At 38.2% G+C, this 13,287-nt stretch overlaps 1 protein-coding gene across 1 annotated transcript in view; it reads left to right on the forward strand.

Annotated features, from left to right (window-relative positions):
- Window positions 1–8,798: 8,798 nt before the first annotated feature.
- The window catches only part of LOC306912102 (ADP-ribosyl cyclase/cyclic ADP-ribose hydrolase 1-like), a gene marked incomplete at both ends in the record, with an annotated part of 48,627 nt that continues 44,138 nt past the window's right edge, over window positions 8,799–13,287 (forward strand). The window contains 6 exons of the mRNA XM_079487969.1: window positions 8,799–8,805; window positions 9,330–9,449; window positions 9,565–9,667; window positions 9,791–9,841; window positions 10,066–10,125; window positions 10,516–10,575. Coding sequence (XP_079344095.1) covers window positions 8,799–8,805; window positions 9,330–9,449; window positions 9,565–9,667; window positions 9,791–9,841; window positions 10,066–10,125; window positions 10,516–10,575 — 401 coding nt within the window. The remainder of the gene's footprint in view (window positions 8,806–9,329; window positions 9,450–9,564; window positions 9,668–9,790; window positions 9,842–10,065; window positions 10,126–10,515; window positions 10,576–13,287) is intronic.

Raw genomic sequence — 13,287 nt, forward strand, 5'->3', positions numbered from 1 at the left:
TGGCACGGTAGTGCCTCGGGGCGCTGGCACGGGAGTGCTTCGGGGCGCTGGCACGGGAGTGCCTCGGGGCGCTGGCACGGGAGTGCCTCGGGGCGCTGGCACGGGAGTGCCTCGGGGCGCTGGCACGGGAGTGCTTCGGGGCGCTGGCACGTGAGTGCTTCGGGGCGCTGGCACGGGACACCAGAGGGGCGCTGGCTCGGAACACCAGAGGGGACCCAACTCTCGGAGTGCCTCTGGTGCAATCAGGACCGGTATCTGTGCCCGGGAAGGCCGGAGATTTTGACACTCATGGCCTTCCATATTCCGCTGCGGCGGAATCTCAGGAGCGCACTCGCGCTGCTTGCGCTGTTGTGCCCGCCGACATGGATGGCGCCGATGGAGACATATCTCTAAACATTTACTTTATTTCCATGAACTGAGAACAAAAAGACATGAGTTTTTAACTTTAAGACACACATTTTTATATAGTCTTAATAGTAGGCCTATGTAAAATGAATGTGGTTTGGAATGCATACCCTACATCTGCTTTTTTAAACATAAACTAACATTGGTAAACATAATTAAATAGCTTAATTCTGTCAGGAACCGTGACAGAGAACCGTGCAGACAGCAAAACGGAGATGAAGGGGACTTTAATATATGTACAGAAAACAGGAACAAAACAAAAACCCACGAGGGGGTGACAAAACAGGGTACACAATAAACTGAACTAACTAAAGACTAAACACTTGACAAGAATTACAACTACAAAACACCTAGACTAACAGAACACTCACACTGACTAGACTAACAACTCAAAGACATGGCATAGCATTAAGCAAGAAACAGTAAAGCATACCAGTACAACGAACGAGCACAAGACAATAGACAAGAGGGCATTAAATAGGGGAACTAACACAGGATAATTACTAAGGGGCAGGTGAAGGTAATGAAACACTAATGGGAAGGCTAACGAGACAAAAGGGCGGGAAACACTGACGAGACACGAGAAAGCACATGGCAGGTCAGAATCAAAACAAAGCCATATCTTTCTCACACAAAACCTAAGGCTATGCCATGACTCCGCTGCAAGACCAAGAATAAACATGACATGATAGCAGTATCATGACATAAGCCCCCCCTTAAATGAACACCTCCAGGTGTTCATCAAGGGGTAGACTGACAAGACAGGGCAGACTGGGACAAGGACAAAACAAGGCAAAACATGGAAAACAAGATTAAGGGCAGACAAGCATAAATTACAAAGGGGTTGGGATGACATAATAAAAATAACTAACAAGGGAGGGGGAGGGGAAACAGCAGAGTTCATGGGGGGAACAAAAGAGTCCATGGGAGGAAGTCCAAAGGGTTTGGGACATGGGGGAACAGTTTTTGTCCCTGGCGCTCGGAAGCGCGGAGTCCCAGGGGACTTAGGGGACACCCTGGGGGGCGGGACACCCGACTGGCACTCTGGCCTCGTCCCGGTTGATCACGAACCTGACCATATCGTCGAACCCCAGGGGCTTAAGCATCGTCTTCTCCGATGGCATGAGACGGTTGGTGAGGCAGCCATCAAAGATCACCTTTAATTCCGCATCACCGAACTCTGTATCCCTCGCCACCGAAGAAAATGCCCTGGCGAACTCCCGCGTCCCATGATCCCCCTGACGGAACCCAAACAGCAAGTGGGCAAGGCGATATCGCAGGAATGATGCAGAGCTGTCCATGTTGGCTGCCTGCTGGGTTCGGTTCTGGCTCGTTCGTTCTGTCAGGAACCGTGACAGAGAACCCAAGTGCAGGCAGCAAAACGGAGATGAAGGGCTTGAACAAGGACTTTAATATATACAGAAAACAGGAACAAAACAAAAACCCACGAGGGGGTGACAAAACAGGGTACACAATAAACTGAACTAACTAAAGGTTAAAAACACTTGACAAGAATTACAACTACAAAACACCTAGACTAACAGAACACTCACACTGACTAGACTAGACTAGACTAGACTAGACTAGACTAGACTAGACTAGACTAGACTAGACTAGACTAGACTAGACTAGACTAGACTAGACTAGACTAGACTAGACTAGACTAACAACTCAAAGACATGGCATAGCATTAAGCAAGAAACAGTAAAGCATACCAGTACAACGAACGAGCACAAGACAATAGACAAGAGGGCATTAAATAGGGGAACAAACACAGGATAATTACTAAGGGGCAGGTGAAGGTAATGAAACACTAATGGGAAGGCTAACGAGACAAAAGGGCGGGAAACACTGATGAGACACGAGAAAGCACATGGCAGGTCAGAATCAAAACAAAGCCATGTCTTTCTCACACAAAACCTAAGGCTATGCCATGACTCCGCTGCAAGACCAAGAATAAACATGACATGATAGCGGAATCATGACAAATACAAACAATTAGACAGCAAAAAGTACTATAATATCAAATAATTATTATTATATTTTAACTACTACTACTACTGCTTTTGCACAGCTTGAATAGAAGACATGGATACATTTGCACACGTGTGCGCATGCGCAGGCGTGCTTCAATGAAAGCAGCGCGTTAATTCAAAACTGCGAACTGCCTGGAACAAACCGTTTGGATCCACATAGCAGCCAATCAGAAACTGTTGGGTCAGTTGATATAATACGAAAGAGCGACGTTTGAGACGTCATTTTCCAGGGTGCTGCAAAAAGACATAAGGTAAATCAAAGCAATGTAAATAAATATAGCTAGGATGTAATTTGTTACTCTCCCATGTTTTGTATAACGTTTAAGCTATTGTCAGCGTGATAAATTGACCCAAATGTCATTTTAGCAGTTATGTTGACTTACTGTACAGTAGACAGTGGAGGTGACTGAAGGTGTTTTTATTTAGATGAGGGACAACTAAGTTGATGTGTTTTACTAACTTGTGCATAAAAACTGAAGACTAAAACTAGCCACATTTTTTTGAGAATTATACAAAATGTGGCTTAAAATGGACAGCGGTGTTGTAAAGTTAATATAAATGTACCAAAAATTGAAAACAGAATTACCCGCCGCATATGCTTAACTTACTGACACATACACCAGAAACACACAACTTCACAAATTCATCGATTGCACTGCAATCCAAATCATTATAAGATCCAAATTCACTCAGCCGACTGCTGACGTCATTTCCCGCTTAAATGATACATTCAAAAACTGGCGCCTAAATGCGCATTGCATCATCTTAAACCGCAGTGAAATCAACTCTTATTGGCTCTCCTCTGACCTATGTTATAGGAGATTCGCCATCACCGAGTGATAGCTCTACGCCGCGCAGAGGACTGTTCCATATTCGTCATTTGAATTGGTTAATATTTTTTAATGATTACATTACACTTATTTAATTGTTATTTTTAATAAGACAAATTATTTATTTTAATCTTGTTAGTTTTCGTATTGTTGAATACTTGAAATGTTTAGAAAAAGCCCTGATAAAGTTTGCTAATGTACCGCATTATTGATTGCACGATAGAACCGCAACATAAGACAAATGCAAAAAAGTATTTGTTACTAGCTAGGATCGTCTCCGGTATGCTAGGGCGAGGTGGAAGCAAAACCAGTCTATGCGCCAGCTCCCTCGATCGTCTGGGGAACGCGATGGCGTGTGCTGTGTGTGCGTTTTCTTTAGAGAAAGCAATTTTACCTTAGTCTGTGATTCAAACTGACCATAATCTTTCGATGCAACGGTATGAGCTAGCAGTCACGTATGACGGTGTACGTAGTAGTGAGCTGTCCCAAGTCGCAGACAAGTTGACATTCTGTACATTATGTATATTCTTAATATTTTTACACTCTTTATTTCTATTATAAATTGTCTTGTCATTATGTTGAATGTGTGTACTAGATCCGATACCATAGAAAATTATTTGTGTGTGCAAGCACAAGTAACGTTAGTAATAAAGCTCTAATCTATTCTGATTATAGTTCTGCCTGTCATTATTATGATAAATGATGCACTTGACATGTTTACTCATACATTCAATTGTTTGTGTTCTTTCTTTACAGTGAAAGCAGCATGGATGCAACATTGTGCTCGGTATGATCAACTTCTTTTCTGTGTTTTCAGACTTATCTTTTATCAGTATATAGTTGCAATGTCAGATAGAAAGTACTCTTCCCTCTGGAAAAGAGCAAAAAGATTAGAAGAAAAATGTGCAAGTGCTCAAACGCCTGCATCAGAGTTTTGGCCAACAAATGTCTCTCCTCCTTGTCCATCATTGCTTTCCCAAGAACTTGCACAAAAAGAATTGGGTTGTGTCAAACAGAATAGTGCAGATGACAGAGATGTTGAGGAGTTTTGGTCCCAGAGCAGCAATATGGAGACTAACCTACCACTTAGACATTCCATTGCACAGTGGACAAACGATTTTCATATAAAACACAATGCATTGGATTCTTTGTTAAAACTTCTGATAGAAAATGGGCACACAGAACTGCCAAGGACAGCAAAAACACTGCTTGCCACTAATGAAAGTGTTGAGTTTGAAATGAAATCAGGAATGAAGTATGTCTACCTTGACTGCAAAGATCAGTTCCTCAAACATTTAAAAATCTATCCTTCACAGGATATTTCTGAATTGGATTTCATTGAATTTTCGATAAATATTAATGGCTTGCCACTTTTTAAAAGTACCAAAGTGACACTATGGCCGGTATTGTGCAAATTAAATTTATCTCCTCTCTCCATATTTCCATTGGCTTTGTGTTTAGGTACGTCTAAACCAACTGATCTTGACTTTCTTATCGATGTTGTCAATGACCTTTCAAGTATTATACAAAATGGATTAGAGACAGACAGTGGTTTGATCAAGTTCAAGCTACGTTGTGTTACATGTGATGCCCCAGCTAAGGCACTTGTGAAGTCAATAAAACTTTGTTCAGGCTACTATGGGTGTGACAAATGTACTCAAAAAGGACTGTGGGATGGTCATCGTGTGATTTATCCTGAAATAACTAATCTAACATTGAGAACTGATAAAACATTTAGAGATCAGTCTCAGGAGTACCACCACCTGCCTTCGGTTGTGTCCCCCTTCTGCCATCTTCCAGTAAACATGATTGAACAATTCCCTTCAGACTATATGCACCAGTGTTGTCTTGGTGTTATGCGCAAATTGATTGTCCTGTGGCTGAGGGGACCACTGGGAATCAGGCTGTCATCTGGGCATGTTAAGCAGGTCAGTTTTCAGCTGCTGAACCTTAAACCATGCATTACAAATGTGTTTGCAAGAAAACCAAGAGGCTTGGAAGAAGTTGACAGATTGAAGGCCACAGAACTGAGACAATTTGCCCTCTATACAGGAAAAATTGTGCTGAAAGGAATTATTTCTGACCAGCTCTATGAGCACTTCATGGTTTTTAGTGTGGCATTATGCATCCTTGTTTGCCCAAGACTGGTAAAACAGTACAGTCACTATGCCGAGGAGTTGTTGGTGTACTTTGTAGCACAGGGAACACATTTGTATGGGGATGAATTTCTCGTTTACAATGTTCACAGTTTGGTACACCTGGCTTCGGATGCAAAAATGTTCGGCAGTCTTGACGAGTGCAGTGCTTTCTCTTTTGAAAATTACTTGCATCAGCTGAAAAGATTAGTTCGTTCTGGCCGAAACCCTCTCTCACAGATTGTGAGAAGGCTAAGGGAAGGAGACAAACTGAGAAGAATACATTGCAGACCAAAAGAGACAGTGAAAATAAAACAACCCAACAATGTTTTCACTCTAAGTGATCTAGAGTGCTGTGAAGTTGTTGCAGAATCTGGTGAGACTGAACATGGGGAGAATATCTTTCTCTGTCGTGTCTATGATCGACTTGAGGCATTCTTCATGCAACCCTGTGACTCAAGTTTGATTGGAGTCTACATAGGACAGTCACACTCGGATGAAAACATTATCTGAGAGGCATTTGAGTAGGAAGGCATTTATGACCAAGGCAGAGCGTGGTTTGAGGATTGTAGTTACATTGCTTCATTCATTCTAAGAAGTTGACAGACTTTATACACTGTTCCATAGTTGTTTATGTATTATGTCTCTTTTTTTTGAGCAATGGTTCATTAGTAAATATTGGACACATTTGGCTGTTTTGTTCTAGTATTTTCAGTCATTTTTCATATACCTATTGCTTCTGTTTTAAATTGTGTGAAAATTCAACAACACACATACAAGTGGTGCGTACTTGTAAGATAATATCAATTTAAATCAGGAAATTGTTCGAAGAATCACAGTGTGACAACATTATTGTATTATATATTATATATTTTTCAGAGCACTGTCAGAAATTATGCTGTTGTCAAGTTCCTGAAGACAAACACAGTTGATGCTGTGCCAACTAACTGGCTAGAGAGAACTGATAAGGTATTTCCTACTTATTATGCAAGATATAATCATGTAAGCTTGTGCTGTCTTTAAGAAAGTGATTCAAAGCTCGTGATGTATTTCAACGGGGACCAATTAGCTATCAAGTGTTCTTGTCAGTTATTCTGCAGGTCTTGCAAATTTTTTAAATCCATAGTCATTGCTCCATAGTCCATTGCTCACGTTCGAGTTGGTCCAAATCTGTATAAATAACTTTGTTTTTATTAAAATATATTTTTAAAAATGCTTTTAAGCAAACAGTTATAGGACCCTATTGATTACCATAGTATAGGAAAACTCACAATATCATTTTTTTATGTTGAACACGAACGATAATATTTTGAATAATGAAAGAAAGCAAACAGTTCTGGGGCACTTTTGACTACCACTGTTATCTTTCCTACTTAGTCAATTGGGTCCAAGAACTGTTTGGTTACAAGAATTCTTCCAAAAAAAATTCTCTGTGTTCAACCAAACAACTAAATTTGTACAGGTTTGGTACTAGAGAATGAGTAATTCATGATAGAATTTTCATTTTTGGGCAAACTATATCCCTTTTTGCATGCACACCAGGTGAATAGATCTGCTCTAACATCACACGAATCCTCTGTTAAAAATAAGTAATGTTTTTGGTTTTTGCATCCATTGCTGACCAAACAAAATAGTCGATCTCACAACTGCATAGCCTGTAATTGCAGCAATTATTCTTTGAAGATTGGAAACATGAGTATTTCCATCAATTTTTGAAAAACACTGTTATCTTAATAATTATAAGTCATTATTATTATATTACGCTTTATACAGTACAGAGTAGACAGTTTCAAAGCAGCTTTACAGTGGTAACAGGAAATCTTTTAAACTGTACTGCAGCTTCAAAAGAATGGTATCTTTATTAATTTGAAGTCAGTTTAGTGCTGATTCTGTTTGTTTTTAAAGTTAATTTATTATTAAAGTTTTAGATTACATCTATAAACCATTTCTGCAAAAAAGCAGATTGTCATTGATTGTCTGGCTTAGGGTAAAAAACCACTGTCATAATGCAAAATGTCGGTTCCTTTTTGTCCTTTTCGCTGCTTGATGCATTTGATGTAAAAAAGCGACGCACATTTTCCAGATAGCACAATCCATCTGGCTTTCATAAGACGTCTGCATTTACATCTGCAAGACATCTACAGTAGATAGTTTGCCCATCTGCAATATGTCTCGGAGCTCTCTGACTTCTGTTATACGTCTGCTAAAGATCTGGAGATCTGCTGTGTAAAAACATCTGCCAAACAACTTAGAAAGAGCAGCTTTACATCCAATCTAAATCTTAAACATCTTACCATGACGTCTGACAGGAGACGTATCCGAGACGTATTGCAGATGAGCAAACAATGTATTACAGAAGTAAATGCAGAAGTCAAATAGATGTAAGCCAGATGTATGTGTGCTCACAGGGTTGTTGCATTTTATCAAAAATTGAGAGGTCTGTGTCTTTTTTAAATCTACAAGTTAATGGTTTTAATAAAGACATAGACAGACCATCTCTCATCCACCTGCAAACCCACCCTTAATTATTAGGCTAATTACACAAAGCCGCCATATTAGATTTCATATCAGCGTGGGCATGCTAACTTCCGGTCATATAACACTTTTTGGAAAATACAGTATATGGATTTTTGGCCTGCAAATATGAGCGTTTTTACATAAAGATATAAACTGATATATCAGTGATATTAAAAAAAACCCTCTGTACATTTCTGAGTACCTCGTTAAGCCAACACAACTGGTTATAAAAAAAAGGCAACTGAAGTTTTATACCACCAGTTCGTGCAAATCCATGTGTTTCTCCTCATATCACCATCTTCTTTAATCATAACAACAATAACCTTTCATTCACTGCTTATACTGCTAGTAGATACATTTTATGTCTTTGTTTTAAGTCGTTACAAGTTCTATATGATGAAAGTCAGGCAGATGGAATACTCTACATTGTGGGCAAAAGAGCAACTCATTGAACACGTTTGCATGGACAACAGTAGTGTAATTATCTGCCTTATTCTGAGTAAACTAATATTTTGATGAAGGTGTTTACATGAGTTGCTTAAAGAATATACTTTCATGTTCATGTTTTACATGTTACACATGTTATTTTTAATATAAATAACATCTATATTTGTGGGCCAAAGATCCTAATTTTCCCATACATGGTTTTACTGAAATCTAATAGGGCGGTTTCGTGCAACGAGCCCATTAGAAAATATAATTTTTATTACTTGGTCTACCTGACCCAAGGATTATTAACACTGGATGTAACCTTGATTTTATCCTTAGCTTTTTAAAAAGTTCAGTCAATGTGTTTTTCATTAAAGGAGTTATTTTAGTTCACTATTTAGGGCAAAGACATAGACAGTAAATTTTTTAGAGCCTTGTTCTGGGAAATGGCAAGTACATTAAGTAAAAAATGGTTATTGGTGATAAGTTATCAGCTTCTTTCGCAGCAACATTATACTGGATACATCCTGCAGCACCTATTGATTTCCCAAAATTTTCCGTTTGACATTTAGATTTTTTAGTCAAATTGACACCTGTGCTTGAAGCATTTAAGCTACCTGGAGTGGAAATGGTCACACTTCTGATCTATTGTTTACTGTACAGAGACACTTGTTTTCTTATATTTTCTGTAGACTATACTCTGCTATTGGCCTCAGAAGAATGTCACAGCAAGTTAAAAGGAGAGAGACACCAGACAAAACACGTTGGGTCAAATGCATAGTCAATGTTTTAACTTATACAGGTATTTAATTTTTTCTTACTATTTTATTTTGGTATCTATACAAACATTCACCTTCTAAAGAGATCTTTCAAATGATTACACTATTGTCACGTAGATAAAGGCATAGTTCATACAAATTGAATACATATTTAATATTGTCTGTCTCTGCTCTTTTATCTATTCTGACATTTTGTAGACACCAACAGCAAGGCCAGAGAAAAGGTCAACCAAGCAATAATAACCTCTAATTTGGAGAGTGACCAGGAAGAACAAACAGGGAGGAACATTGTTATTCCGGCTCGGTACCTCGACTCAGGTAAAAGACTGCTTAACGCAGCTTAGATTTTTGTGGCTTTGCCCAATTTTTTTCGAAATATAATGGTACCCTGTACATGCTTATTGGACATGTATGTACAAATATTTCTCATTAGATACAGATATAGATGAGCCCTCAGCTAAGAAAATGAAGAAAAACCCTGCCACACCTGCCACAATGAATCATTATCCACAGATGCCAACAAAGCCTTCCTGTAAGTAAATAGGAATTGAAAACCACAGTGTTTATTTGTGTATCTTTGTGTTCCTCATAAATTGGCAAATAAAGATTACAGTGACCTGCACTGACTTTACAACTTGATATGACCTTGTGTTTTTTAGTCACTCCATCAATGGATTTATTTTCAGCCAGACACCACCAGGACAGTCCAAGTAAGTCTTTATTTTAGAACATTATTAACATTGTTTTTACCTCTGTCCAGAGAACATCTGTTAATTAATACCTTCTGAAGCGAATCTATGCGTTTGTTTAATTTTTTTTATTAATGACACTTCTTTTATGTCCTTTTTGGAACTTTTTTGGACATCAGGATTGTAATCAAGAGCCCTTACAACACTAATTGCACCTCTATCCTTTTCCCATTTTTGTTTTGCAGGTTTGCTTACACATTTGGATGTAACCTCAACCAGGACTGTGCTACAGAGCAGTGGCAAAGGTATGTCTGTCATCACTGTATAACTTGCTCATAAGTACATAATTTAATTGTACATGTCTTTTATTTTGTACAAAATTAGATCCCTCCAACATCAGTGCTCCAAATACAAGTCAGGGCACTCCAAGTAAGTTAGCCATTTTTCCTTTCCATTAACTTGTTTATGTTCAGTGAAGTGCTGCATGTAATTGATGTGTCGATGAATCTTCGTGTTCTGTTTATGCTGCATTTTTGCGCATGTAAAAGCACATTTTTAATGGGTTACAGACTATTTAATTCTAACATATCATTATCTTGTTGGTTTATGGTTAATGATTGCCTAGTGCATTTTGGTTAACGTCACTATCTTTTGAGACCCTGATTATATTTGTATCCCTTTCTTTCTTTTTGAAGCTTTGGGCACAAATTTGTCTCTAACCTCAACCGGGACTATGTTACAGAGCAGTGGCAAAGGTATGTCTGTCATCACTAGAAAACTTGCTTATAAGGACATAATCGAATTGTACACAGTTTTAAAGTGTTATTTTGCAATTAAGGTTCCTCCAGCACTCCAAATACAACTTCAAGCACTCAAAGTAAGGTGGATTGTTGATCGTTGACATGCAAGTATTTTCAAAGAATGGCAGACAGTTTTAGTGTAGTTATATGTAAATAAAGAGAACTATTCAGTACCTGTGCCCTGTTTGACAGGATATAAACACATAAAAGCCTTGTGTGAAGAAAATGTTTTATAAGCAAAGCTTTAAACTGTAATGTCACCTGAACACTACTGAATTGTAATTGTAGAGTGTATTATAATGTAGAGCATGTTATTATCTCTTGTGGTCAATATGGACAATTAAATGTTTTTTTTCTGCATTTCAGATGATTCTTGCACACCTATGTGAGGGCAATCTTCACGAGACTAGACAAGATTGAAATGTCTCTCTCAAACATCCAATCAATTTTAACTAAAAACATCACTTCTGATGACCCTGAATTGGAACCGATAACCAGGCCACTACAGACTACAGAAGAACTAGAAGAAGCTTCAGACAAGCTGAAAGACACATCTCACAGAAAGAAAGTTGTATGTGAAAATATGTCATCGCTGTGTATTGCCGGCTTACCTTCTGTTTTTCTAATAATGTGTTAAAAACATTAGGTTTATGTTGTGGGAACATTATCTTCCTGAAAATTTCTTCAAATCATTTCAACAGCTCCTTATTAAGCTGAATCAGTGAAAAGAAAAAAACACAACTGACTTCCACCTACAGCCTTAGATAAAATCAACTGAATGCTGACTTCCTTCCCTGACACAAAATCTCTATTTCAGCAGATAATTAATCAACTCCACAAAAATGACTATTTAGTTTGAATTTATATCTGTAATTAATTTAAAGAAGGTTTAAAAAAATTCTCACAGACATTAGATTATTAAAATACCATAAAATGTCTAAAACATTAGAACAGCTAGCTAGGTTAGCTGTTTACCTAAAAATCCATAGATATCGCCTACTGTTATACACTTTTTCCAACAAGCAGATGTAACGAGACCCGGTTACTGATTTAGTCATGTCACATTCTACATGTAACCTATATGGTGATGAAGAAAGGTTTTTCTGAAGATGAATACATTGTTTCGCAAGTGCGTAAAACTAATATTTTGTAAATAACCATTTTTTGGAAAGATTTCTGAGTGACTTGGAGCACAAAGGACCTCAGTTCTCTTTTTACATTCTTGGAATTGAGAGCCTTTGTTGTAAGCATCCAACATTAACCCATTTTTTGAGCCAAAAAGTAATGAAACTTTATCTGAAGAATGGTTTTAAAATACAGTTTTCTGACAACATTATGATAACATTCTTCCAATAAAAGTAATAATATACATTGATTTCTTTAACATTGTTTTAAAAGACTTTAGTTCTAACTCTTACATGACCTTTAAATAAAGATAGGAGAAAAGTTATGAACAATAACTACGGGACAGGCTGTAAAACTCTTCCATATTTCAAGGGTATTCTAAATCACCAGACATTTGAAGTTAGTTTGAATCTAAACATTTTAGCTATGTTTCATGAATGTTTCACTTACAACGTCTTCTCCCAACATTATGTGGACTTTTTAAATGTTTTGGTTCTACTCTTTCAAAAAGATTATTAACATTGAAGAAGCATTCTATTCTATTCAGTAGAGTCATTCAGGTTCCTGGACACCACCATCTCTCAGGATCTGAAGTTGGACGCTCACATCGACTCTATTGTAAAAAAAACCCAGCAGAGACTTTACTTCCTCCGGCAGCTGAGGAAGTTCAACCTGCCACAGGAGCTGCTCGTACAGTTCTACTCAGCTGTCATTGAATCCATCATCTGCACCTCCATCACCGTCTGGTTCGGCTCAGCCTCCAAAACTGACCTCGGAAGACTACAGCGGATAGTCCGGACTGCAGAGGGAATCATTTGCACTACTCTTCCTACACTTAAAGAACTGTACTTATCCAGAGTGGGTAAAAGGGCTCACAAAATTACCCTGGACCCCTCACACCCAGCACACTCTCTGTTTGAACTCTTACCATCTGTTCGACGCTACAGAGCACCGAGCACTAAAACATCCAGACACAGGAAGAGCTTCTTTCCTCAGGCCATCTACCTCATAAACAGTTAAATGTTCACCTTTTGCAATAAATGTGTGCAATATTTTTGTGCCAGATTTTTCGTATATAGCACCTTAAAATGTGTATATTTTAAACACCTGTAGATATCTCATAGAATCTGTATATACATATCATACACCCTACAGTGCAATAAATGTGTGCAATACTTTCCCTCAGACATTTCACATGTATAAACTCATAACTTGTATATTTTAATATGTCACACTGCACTTTCACCTTTGTGTGCTTAACTTTTATTTTTATTCTGTACTTTCGTTGCCTTTGTTGATTGTTACTTGTCTTGTAACCTTACTTGTGTACTGGAAGCTTCTGTAACCAAGACAAATTCCTCGTGTGTGTAAGCACACCTGGCAATAAAGCTTGTTCTGATTCTGATTCTGATGTTTTTGAAAAAATGTTTTATAGCTTAGTGAGTGTGTCCTCAAAGCCGCCAAAGTGAATAAACTTCAAAGTCACAGACAAAGGTTTTTGTGGATTTAACATTGGTGCAGTTAAATACTGAGGTGATACTG

This window comes from Barbatula barbatula, assembly GCF_947034865.1.
Source record: "Barbatula barbatula genome assembly, chromosome: 23".
In the NCBI taxonomy this organism is placed as follows: domain Eukaryota; kingdom Metazoa; phylum Chordata; class Actinopteri; order Cypriniformes; family Nemacheilidae; genus Barbatula; species Barbatula barbatula.